Source organism: Ascaphus truei, chromosome 8 (assembly GCF_040206685.1).
Source record: "Ascaphus truei isolate aAscTru1 chromosome 8, aAscTru1.hap1, whole genome shotgun sequence".
NCBI classification, from domain to species: Eukaryota; Metazoa; Chordata; class Amphibia; order Anura; family Ascaphidae; genus Ascaphus; species Ascaphus truei.
The window spans coordinates 35,168,132-35,180,375 of record NC_134490.1 but is presented as its reverse complement, the minus strand read 5'-3'; the positions used below and the strand labels follow the sequence as shown (position 1 = coordinate 35,180,375).

The window sequence follows — 12,244 nt, the reverse complement described above, 5'->3', positions numbered from 1 at the left end:
ACATTGGGAGATGACTGTGAGACTTTCTAATGGTGACCCTGCACACATTGTAGTCGTTTATTTGCAAAACGACTATATATTAAGGCAATTTAACGATTTGTATTTTTGGGTGGGTTGCCGCTTTCAACCATCGGTGCCGGAGGGGACAACAATGCATTGCAGAGCATTGCGTGTACCTGCAGAGTAATGCATTGCAGAGCATTGCGTGTACCTACAGAGTAATGCATTGCAGAGCATTGCGTGTACCTACAGAGTAATGCATTGCAGAGCATTGCGTGTACCTATATAGTAATGCATTGCAGAGCATTGCGTGTACCTACAGAGTAATGCATTGCAGAGCATTGCGTGTACCTACAGAGTAATGCATTGCAGAGCATTGCGTGTACCTACTGAGTAATGCATTGCGTGTACCTACAGAGTAATGCATTGCAGAACATTGCGTGTACCTTCAGAGAAATGCATTGCAGAGCATTGTGTGTACCTATATAGTAATGCATTGCAGAGCATTGTGTGTACCTACAGAGTAACGAATTGCAGAGCATTGGGTGTACCTACAGAGTAATGCATTGCAGAGCATTGCGTGTACCTACAGAGTAATGCATTGCAGAGCATTGCGTGTACCTACAGAGTAATGCATTGCAGAGCATTGCGTGTACCTACAGAGTAATGCATTGCAGAGCATTGCGTGTACCTACTGAGTAATCCATTGCAGAGCATTGCGTGTACCTACTGAGTAATACATTGCAGAACATTGCGTGTACCTACAGAGAAATGCATTGCAGAGCATTGTGTGTACCTATATAGTAATGCATTGCAGAGCATTGTGTGTACCTACAGAGTAATGAATTGCAGAGCATTGGGTGTACCTACAGAGTAATGCATTGCAGAGCATTGCGTGTACCTACAGAGTAATGCATTGCAGAGCATTGCGTGTACCTACAGAGTAATGCATTGCAGAGCATTGCGTGTACCTACAGAGTAATGCATTGAAGGGGTGAAGGAGACTTCTTTGTGCTAATAAGATCCGTAATAAATGACCTGTGTCAGAGAGGAGGCCATTACATATATCCCACAGTAAGATACTGGGACACAGTGCTGCTACCCAGATTGGGAGATTAAATACCCCTCTGCCACACAACTGAATCGCAGCAATGAACCCTTTGTATGCACCGAGTGAATATTAGGACTAGTCCTTACATTCACATGTGTCACTGACCAGTTAGAACATGTAACTACCAGAATATTGTGTTCTAGTACGTAGCATACATCCTGATTTATAGGACTAGAATAAAGTAGTGGATTGGTAACTCCCCTTTTCTCTCTCTGTTTCAGGATGAGTATCAGTTTTGCTACCAGGCAGGTTTGGAGTATCTGGGCAGCTTTGATCACTATGCAACATAAAAAGCCATTGTTCTGCAGACTCTGCCAACCAGTGAAGTCCTGTGCGGCCTCTGCTGACCCTCCAAAAGAGCTTGAACTCATAAATCCAAAAACAAACAAGGAAGGACTTCTGCACCAGGGGGTGGGAGGGGAGGTCGAAAACATTTTATATGGACTCCCCTTTGGGGGACTCTGTGGTGTGACCAGACTTTTCAGGACTTGTAAAGTCACATCTATTTCAAGCTGCTTCAGGGCTGATACCTCAAGCAGTGTCCTCTGCAAACAGATCTGGGATACACCTGTGCCTGTGGGCCTTATACATACACTCGCACACACTCGCACACACTCGCACACACTCACACACACATGAGAGAGTGGTCCCAGCAGAGGCACAGAACTCATGTACTTTAATGGAAGGAGAGTGGAAGGGACTTCAGACTCTGTTGCATCCTCACGGTTCATTATATTTACACACTCGGTTCTCGCTCTTTGAAGGCAGACGCTTGCACACGCGGTCGTGCAGTATTCCAGAACCGACGAACTCGGAATTCTTTAAGCTGATGTCTTAACCTAACCAGAAGCCCTCGCCCATAACAGAGGCAGCAAAGTCGAATCAAGCAGGCCCCTGGATTCATTACCACTGCCCCTCCGAGTGCAAACTGCTCGCCTTTGACTTGCAACATTCCTTACTTTCCAATTCTCAATATTTTTCACGTTTCGATTATGGCTTACTGCTCACCCTCCTCCTCCTCCTTACCGAGGTCTTTCGGTGGCTTCATTCTACTGGATCCTGCTTCTCCCATTTTCCCCTGACAGAAGATGCTTCATTTAACAAAACAATAATAATAATAATAATCTCCAAGCAAGTTTACAGATTCACCACCAAAACACCCAATCTGGTCTGTGCTCGCCTCCCTGACCCGAATAGGAGAGAAGTGGGACCGGGCAGCCCTCTTGACTAGGACATCAATCTGCTTTTATTTGATGGGATACTTCTTTCCAGCCAATCTCCAACCAAGTGTCCCTTTTTGTGTATTTATATGTCCATGGCGCAGTGAGTCCGGAATCTATGAAGTGCCCTAGTTGTATAATAATTCTGAGAGACGTGACTGAGTGTATGCGAGTTAGCCTGCTTTAAAGTATCATTGTATCTGTATCCAATTAAGTGACATTAAACCCAGACCCTTTTTTTTTTTATATTGTATTTTTCCTTTTTTAAGCAAATGAATATGTCAATGAAATGAAGAGAAATGTACTTATATGTTCATATTCTGTTCAAAGACGGTCTATTTTTTCACTGTAGAGATGTTACGTGTGATGCCTGTTATATATCTATATCAAGATACAGTGCTTGCCGCTCCTTGTCATACTGCTTTTCTACCCTAGAAAGGGAGGAACCATCATAAGAATGTTTTTCTCTGCCCATCGCTCTAGGTCAGGTGAAGCAAAACCCTAGTGAGGCTTTCCAAGCCGGCCGCCTACTATTCTGTTTCAGCAGAGACAATCTGCACCCGCTGATAAAGAATCCCCACCTGGATCTGTAGAACCAGAGGCCTTGTGCAGGACTTTACTTCCAAAGGGGAAGAGTAAGAGGATTGAATATTTACATGGGGTGTTTCCTGCAGCAGCAGTGCCCAAAATGCTATTTTTTATTACTGTAAGTCAAAAGGAAGAAGTACCCTAGTTAAAAACAGATGTCTATTTTCATTATCTCTGGGGAGGGGACATATGAGAAGGTGCTGTGGACCACTCTTAATTTATCCCCTTTTACGGCATCCTCGCCCCCCCTCTCACCCCCCACTGGAAGTTCTTACATTCAGTAGAAGGAACGGGTGTAATGCAAGGATACACTGATTACTTCAGTATGCTACTGGGATCTTTCCTTCTCAGCCCACCCAATCCAAAAAAAAAACCCCCAGCACAGCCAGGAAACTGCAGAATGCACTCGTGGCGTAAGAAAATCACAGCAAGCCAGTTCAAACAGATACAAACATCACAGGGCTTTCTGGAGTTAAAATGACTCTCCGTTGCGCATATATATTATAATAAGCTCAAAGATGAAGTTTACACTCCCATTATAATGTAAGCGGGAAACAGGGAATGTCTGGGGGCGATGATATCTTTACGAGGTTAAGGAATGTCTGTGTGTGTGTGTGTGTGTGTGTGTGTGTGTGAGAGAGAGAGTGCGGAGCCAAGTAAAGGTACAATCTTCACCCATTCGTTGTTTTTCCTTCCATTGTGTCTTCTTCTAGTAACATGGTGACCCCTTCAGCACTACTGACACATGAAGGTTAAAATGGGACTTGCAAAGCCGCACATTTTCTTCTTTGTAAAGAGCAAAGTGCTGCCGCTTTCCAACTGTTATTTGGAACAGAAATGAAATGTGGTTTTGACACCACAATGTATGTAGATATATCGACTTTGTATTAAAGAAAGATTGAAAGGACGAACCCGACTCCCTCTCCCTTTTCTTGGTCAACGTAAAATAATGTCAAGGTGGGAAATGGCCATGGCTTGTATCGAAGCATGTGGGCAGCTAAAGGGTGCAGGATATGCGGTGGGACAATGTCACAGATCACGGTATAACGTCACATCATATGTTACAGCATTTGTCAGAGGTGGAAGAAAGATACAGTGAACTCGAATCGAATTAATCATTCATCGGGAAACACCGTCTCCATCGCAAACCAATGCAACTGTACATTAATGATATAATTTCCTTATGAATAGGATGTACACTGGTACCCCAAATACTCTGTGCTAGGTCCAGATGTATATATAGCTTTATATCTCTAAATCTCCATCTCGAGTGCCGAACACACAATCTCAAAGTGAGTGATAAGTGTAAAAACCAATACCATAAATATAATATATCAGTGTACATGTATCGTATACCTTGTGACCGTGAACAGAACAAAGAAATAAAAAGTGCACACAACATCATATACCAGTTCTTGAAGTGAAAGTTTGAATTAGAAGGATGCGATTCCAATATTAGAAGGATTTCCGTATAAGGAACATAAATGGTCTTTTGCAGCTTTCAGAAAGGAAGATCCACTTTCAACCAAAATCTAACAGGAAGTGCACAGCCCATAGTGTGAATCTGTACACATTTATATGGTTATTAAGAATGCAAATTGCGCACTTAACACAATAAAATAGAAAACAAGCAATGCTGATGTATAGACACCAGACACTTTTTGTAGGGGAAAAAGCTGAGCTCCATAGTGGTTTCCACCAGTCCTGTTTTATCAACCAGGGATCCGGATAATCCACAGCAGATCAGATGGAAAAAGCAGTCCTTAAAGAGGTTTTAACCAGTACACAGGGTGCTGTATATTCAGCTCCCATCTAACAGCTGAGAATAGGGTATCCTCTTTGCTTCACCAGCTGGGCTGAGTTTCCTCCGTAACGCAATACAACGTGTTTTTGTCACTGACATGTGACTTCATCAGCGATAGCCTTCTGTGCTCTCAAGCCCAGCTGGTGAAGCAAAGAGCATTCCCTATGCCAGGGGTGTGCAAACTGTGTGGCGTGGTGCTTACAGAAGCCCCCGCGCTCTTTCTCACAACATTTAAATAAAATGCTGGGGGAGCGTGCGAGGCCTTCATGACAACGCAGGGTCAAATGACGCAGCATTGCCATGGCAATGCGAATTAACATGCCATTGTGACGTCAAATTACACTGCCGATGCTGGAGAAAAGTTAAAGGGGGTAGCAGGCAGGGGGATGCAAACACCCCTGCCCTCTGCCTCAGCTGTTTGGAGGGAGCTGAATATGCAGCACCCTGTGTACTGGGTAAAACCTCTTTAAGGACTGCTTTTTCCCTCAGAGCTGCCATGTTCTATCCGGATCCCTGGTTAATGGTTAAACAGGACTGGTTGTAAGGCAAAATCTGAGTTCTGTAGTGGTTTCAAAGTTGTCTGGTCACTACACATCAGCACTGTTTGTTTTGTATTGTAAGTGCGCAATTCTCAATAACCATATACATGTAATGAACACACAATCCCAGTCATCTCTAACCCCAGAACCCACCACACATATATAGGATAGATGTCAGCCGGCAGCTCCACTGGTAAATCCTTATAGATAGGTGCTAATCCCATAAAAAATATCATATACGATACCGTTGTTACTCGAAATCAAAGGGCAGCAATCAGGTAAGTAGGTAAATGTTTCTCAATACAAGAACTTGTTTACCTACTTACCTGAGTGCTGCCCTTTGATTTCGCGTAACAACGGTATCATATATATATATATATATATATATATATATATATATATATATACATATATATATACACACATACACACACACACACACACACACACACACACACAGGTCGACAAATCACCAAAAAAATCTACTCGCCACCTAGTACCAAATGTGTGCTGCTTGGGCCAATAGGAGCTCGCCACGATGTTAAATCCACTCGCCCGGGGCTAGCAAATGTATAGGTTTATCGAACACTGTGTGTGTGTGTGTGTGTGTGTGTGTGTGTGTATATATATGTATGTATGTATGTGTGTATATATATATATATATATATATTCAAAAGGAGTGCTACTGAGCGTGGTTAAATGTATACCACAAAAGAGAAAAAAATACCCAATGCTACATCCAATGTGAAATAATACATGGTTAAATACTTCAATATTAGTATTCTCTGACCTCTGCTGGAGGGAGGATGGCCTCAGAGGACCTGCCCTGCACATGTACATGGAAAACCTGCTACTTAAAGTGGCTGCAGGCTTATAACGCGTCGGACAAAGGGTTTAACTAAATGACCCTTACTCATGAGAATACTAATATTGAAGTATTTAACTATGTGTTGTCACATTGGATGTAGCATTGGGTATATTCTGCCTTTTGTTGTAACCATATAACTGTATACAGATTCACACTATGACCTGTGCACTTTCTTTTTGCATGTAATACATATAGTAAAGGTGTCGGGGCACACAGTGACAGTAATAATACAAAAGATTGGAGTGGGTGCTTCTGCTAAACTGTACTATCTAGAAAGGTCAAAAAAGCAGGCACACCAAATGGTACAATACGTGTCTACTAGCTCAACGTTTCGGCTTCTCAATGGAGACTTTGAAAAAGTAGAGACACTTATTACACCATTTGATGGACCTGCTTTTTTGATTAAATGTTCTGTGGATAATATTGCTGAAGTAACTAGTTGCTCACGTTCTAGTTCCAGTTTCTACTATGTAGATGTTTAGCCAATCCGTACAAGAGAGAAACCCCCATCCCTGTACTTTTGGTAACATTCTGGTATTTTTCATGCTTTCAAACTTGTTAGAAAATGAATTAAGACCATAAAGACTGAAGCATGTTGTGGGTTCTTTCAGTGACTGCCCAGAAGAGGCCTCTGCATGCTGGAGGGAGAGCGGGGAGAAGGACACCACACATGTTCTCACCCCCCATGTCTTCCTGCCCAGCTCCTCCAGCACCTCTCTGCAGCAGCAGCAGCAGCACAAGCTGTTGTATGGCTGGGTATCTTCTAGCCGTTCTATGCAAAAGTCTCTAAAGTAATCCTGTTTTTAAACTTAACTGCTCTAGAGATATTTCCTACAGTCTAAAAGTTGATGATCTTCTATAATGTCCTTTCTAGAAATCTCCTGCATCTTTTTCTTAGCATCTAACTACAGTACCTTGTTTGAAAAATTGTGTGTGTGTGTATATATATATATATATAAGACATGCAGATGAGCATACAGTTGTATTTACATTTGCATATATATATATATAATAAAAAATGTCCCCTATGCTCGATACCAGAAGTGGCCAATTCCAGTCCTTAAGGGCCACCAACTGGCCAAGTAGTGGGGATATCCCTGCTTCAGCACAGGTGGCTCAGACAGCCACTGATTTAGCCTGATATGCTGAAGCAGGGATATCCCTAATAGCCGGCCTGTTGGTGGCGGTCAAGGACATTTGGTGGTGGCCATTACGCCGCTGCTCATCTCACCCACAGGACATTCGGCCGCTTCGTCGCTAAGGTAAGTCACCAACTTTAGCCCTTGCCCTAAAACCCCCTAATCTTAACTCCTAATACTAACGCTACCCCTTACCCTAAAGCCCTTACCTTAACGGCTAAAAGCCCTAAAGTCAACAACCTGCCCTAAAACCAACCCCTCGCCTGAAATGTACCTCCTTGTAGAAGTGGCGGTGGTGGTTCCAGTGGCTGAAGAGCTGCAGCAGAGGGTCGCCCCTGTGATCATTTTTCTGTATTTACCTGGCATCCTCCCTGTATCCTGCATAGTGGATCAGTATCTTTATTTGTATATACGTACAGTATATCGCTTTGGTGTATTTTTTTTATCATTCATGTGCATAGACTTGTTTTAATCGAATGTGATTGATTTATACATTTGGTGGTTATTACTTCTCTTCAGTTAAGCACTAGTAAATTATTTCTATTTTTTTGCTATTAATGTCTCGTGTATTTTTGGCTTTGTTTCTTATTGGTGTGCTGGGAACTCGCTTTAGAGTAAAGTAATGCTTTTCAACCTCGCTCGGAACTATGCACCTTTAGAATCACTTCAGTTTTCTTCCCTAAGTTAGACGTCGGTCCCTGATGTCTGCTGAATGTATTATATATATCCTGCACCATGTGTTTTTTCAAGGTAGGTTTCTGACCCAATTATTAAAAGCTATTCAACATATGCTACAACATTAAACGTGTGTGTTTGTGTATCTAGAAAGAGAACCCTCACTCAACCTATTAATCGGAAGGCAGGTGCACATCTGAGATGATATAGTGTCTGTTAAGAAGCGCCTACGAACGTGGCGAGCTGGAGCCACCCGGCCTAATTATTTATAGGTATCCAAATATACCGCACGGGATTAGATAAGGTATAGCCCATTGCTACGTTGGAGCTCTACAAACCCGTTTCAAAACTCCTGCTCCCCAATAAAGGGGTTCATATTGCAACTGATGGGTTGTACGGGGCTGGGGTCTTAATCACAGACACCATGAATTTCATATACCCTATTTCCTCAATTCTAAGACGCACCTTTTTTTCGATTTTCACATGTCGGAAATCGGGGTGCGTCTTAGAATCGATGTATTAATTTTTTTTTAACACGTTTCAGGTGAGATCCCATGTCAGCGGAGGACGAAGTGTGCGGAGGCGGCAGCAGAGGTCCCACGTCTGCAGATCATTGAAGATGGACAGCGGGTGGGAGTGCGGTGGCGGCGGCAGGACAGGTCCCAAGTCTGCAGGTGAATGAAGATAAGAAGACAGCGGGCGTGCGGTGGCGGAGGCGGCTAATAGATCATAATAGCAGGTGCAGAGCGGCGTAGGGGAACGGCTTGGGAGGTGCACACTGTAACACCGGAAGTTGACCGGTGTCTGACTTCCGGTTACAGTGTGCACCTCGCAAGCCGTTCCCCTATGCCGCTCTGCTCCTGCTCAGCTCTCCTGCTATTATGATCTCCTGCCGCCGCACCCCACCGCACGCCCGCTGTCTTATCTTCATTCACCTGCAGACTTTGGACCTGTCCTGCTGCTGCACACCCACCGTCCATCTTCAACCATCTGCAGACGTGGGACCTCCCCTGCCGCCGCCGCCCGCTTCATCCTCCGCTGATATGGGACCTCTCCTGAAACATGGAGAGTGAAAGTAATTTTCCTCAATTGTAAGGGCCAAATCGATGGTGTGTCTTACAATCGAAGGTGTCTTACAATCGAGGAAATACGGTATCTACCTGTGTCGTCTCTCTTGTCTGACCCCTTAGGTCACACCTAGTAGTCATTGAGTTCAGGGGATTGGGGAGACCCTTAGCCTGCGGTCCTGACTGGGCGCTCTGACCTACTCATTGTCGTTACTCGTTTTAATTTTAGCACCTCATCTCCCAACCACGTGCCTTTATTTTCCAGATCAGAAGGGCATCCGTCCGTGGCCGCACAGGCATTCGCACATTATTGTCATATTCAAAGGCTTTTATTCCACAAATCCTCTGAGCTAATTGACAGTTTGTCCAGGTTATAACTCCATGCTCGGTGCCCCTTCTCAACTGAGAAGTAATTGGTCTTCCCTAGACCTCGAACACCTCTTATGCTCCGAGATAATACTTATAGCCCGTCTAAATACCAGATCCTGAGCTATTTGCAATGGCTGACTAATATATGATTAGATCACTGCAATGCTTATTTCGGTACAGGGAGAGTTCACCTGTTTTGACGCAGAGCTGGACCAGAGGCCTTTCTCACTGCTTTGTCTTTATACATGTCCAGCCTATACTTCCTGGTTTCTATACCTTTACCCCTGACTTGATCACGGATGGAGTTGCGAACTCCAGCGAGACAACAGCTACAAGATGTGGGCTTCGCTTAATATACAATTTGGAGATTGTCCACCTTATTCTATCAGAGTAATTCACCGAGGTTCCTTTGAAGTTATTGTTACATATGTGATCATTTAAGATATCTGGTGGTTACTGGTTTATTTCAGAGGGGAGGGTTTTTCTTTCACCCCCCCCCCCCCCCACCACCTCCTTCCCCTTACCCCTCCCATTCTAATATTCCTTTCATTAGCTCAGGTCAAGAAGGGAGTAGTTAGTGAACCCTTTTGTTTCTAAAACCAAGAGAGTGGATAAGGAATGGTAGATTTATAATACTGGTTAGAAGTCTGGTCACGACCTAACTATTGCTAATGTATGTACAGTATATCTTTATATAGCACCAGTAATTTACACAGTGCTTCACAGCCGTAACAGACTTGACAATCATATAACACATAATGGGAATAAGCACTTCAGACATAAAAGTAACATTAGGAATAGGAGTCCCTGTCCCGAAGAGCTTACAATCTAAGTGGTAAGTAGGGGGAACGTAAAGACAGTAGGAGTGTGGGTAAGTGTATCTGCAAGGGGCCATGGTCAGTGTATATGAGGTGTATAGTATCAGCCCATGTATACGCTTTGAATGAAATTGGCTCTAAATTCTTTGATAGATTTTTTTGGGTATACTGGGCAGTGTCTCGGGAAGTCAGCTGATCCTAGGAGGGGATTTTAACCTAGCATTTCATCTTTAGCCATGTCCACATTTCCTAGCAGCCCACAAAGGAACTCTGATATTAAAACTTGATCTAGGTGGTCTACGGAACCTTAATTTAGTTGCCGGTTGGTGAGAATTGAACCCTCTAACTAGAGATTAACCCTTTTGTTTCTCAAATCCCCATCAGTCATATTCCGGGAATTACTATATTTGTATTCATGCTTCCCTGCTACCTACAACTCTTTTCTCCAAAACACATAACATCATGTGGTAAGATCATGTGATAGTGGAACTTTTAATTGATAAACAACATTATATCTCATAGACCACATTGGAGACTGAATGAGTCCTTGTTGAAAATCCCTGAGATCCTATCTGAAATTGATAGAGAATGGAGTTGCTTCTTCCAGATCAAATGTTGGTCGCGTATCCTCTCTAGGAAGCCCACAAGGCAGTTATCAGGGGAAGATTGATTTGTTTAGCTGTAAATAGAAAGAAAACAAGATTAGAGGGAATAAATGCCTTACAATCTAAAATTGATAAACTATCTAGACAATGCAAGAATGACCATGCCGAGGCTACGTTAGGGAAACTGCAAGAAGCAAAATCAGAGCTGGGCTTATGCCTCACGTCTAATGTGGAAGTCAAAGCTTTGGCCTAAAAGAAAACATATTGAGAAAGAAGCTAAACATAGGAATATATAAACCCGCCATCATAATAAGCTAGGATCTGGTACACTGACTTCAAATCCTGAAACAATTACTAAGGAATGAAACAAATGCTATGCCTAAGTATGTGACGGAAAGAAAGTTCTACATAATCACAAGTAATATGATTTCTTGTCAGCATATCTATAATCTGCTAATCTTCCTAAACAAAGTGATTCAGATAGGAAAACTCTAGGACAACCTATAAGTCATGAAGAATTACTTTTTCCAATTGAAAATGTGGGCTCCCTCTAGCTCGGATGCAAAAATATTTCCCAAATCCTTGATAATAGGCCTTCACTCATTCATGCAGACCAAATGGACTCTATGACAAGTAGGCATAGACCTAATTGCCTTTGCCAATAAACATAACATCCCCTCAATGCTGTTGAGGGGGGGGGTCTGTCAAGTGTTCCCTTCAGATATATTACCAAATCAAGTGTGGCACATGACAAGGTTGTCCGCCCTCTCCTCTCCGCCTTATGTATGAGACCCCTGGTCGTACACAGAGATAACGGAAAATATTTCTTTTAAGCTTTTTCTATTTGCTGATGACATCATACTTACCTTGACTAAACCTTGCACCTCCCTGCCCAATCTATTTAATGGCCTTTCGCACTTTAACAAATTGTCTTGATTCAAGATAAATATTAATAGTAAATCTGAGGCCCTAAATATTAATTTATCAACGAATGCAATTAAACTAAATTTTGATTTGAAATGACAACCTCGGGCCATAAAATATCTGGCCATCTACCTCACCAACACATGATACAAGCTTTTGATGCCACCCTGATTGCATTCAGAAAAGTGTTTGGAAACTGGATGAGACAGGTCATTTTTTCTAATTAATCTTAGCTTAAGATTAATTAGAAAAAAAAGAAAAGATGACTTTTCTCATCCAGTTTCCAAACACTTTTCTGAATGCAATCAGGGTTGCATCAAAAATTTTTCCTTCGTGGGGATTGAAAAGATCCCTATGAAGGAACGTGGTGGAAACAAACTTAGGGGCCTATGCACTAAGCGTCAATAAATAAAAATTGCCGGGCTATTTAAATCGCCATTTTTGACAGCGTTGCTATCACGGAAATCAGAAATCCCAGAATACCTGTGATAGCAACATTTGCAAAACTGGCGAGTAG

At 42.8% G+C, this 12,244-nt stretch overlaps 1 protein-coding gene across 1 annotated transcript in view; it reads left to right on the top strand.

Annotated features, from left to right (window-relative positions):
- PTPRS (protein tyrosine phosphatase receptor type S) overlaps positions 1–3,830 on the top strand; it is a 170,790-nt gene extending 166,960 nt beyond the window's left edge. The window contains exon 35 of the mRNA XM_075611406.1: positions 1,333–3,830. Coding sequence (XP_075467521.1) covers positions 1,333–1,401 — 69 coding nt within the window. The 3' untranslated portion in view covers positions 1,402–3,830. The remainder of the gene's footprint in view (positions 1–1,332) is intronic.
- The last annotated feature ends 8,414 nt before the right edge of the window (positions 3,831–12,244 follow it).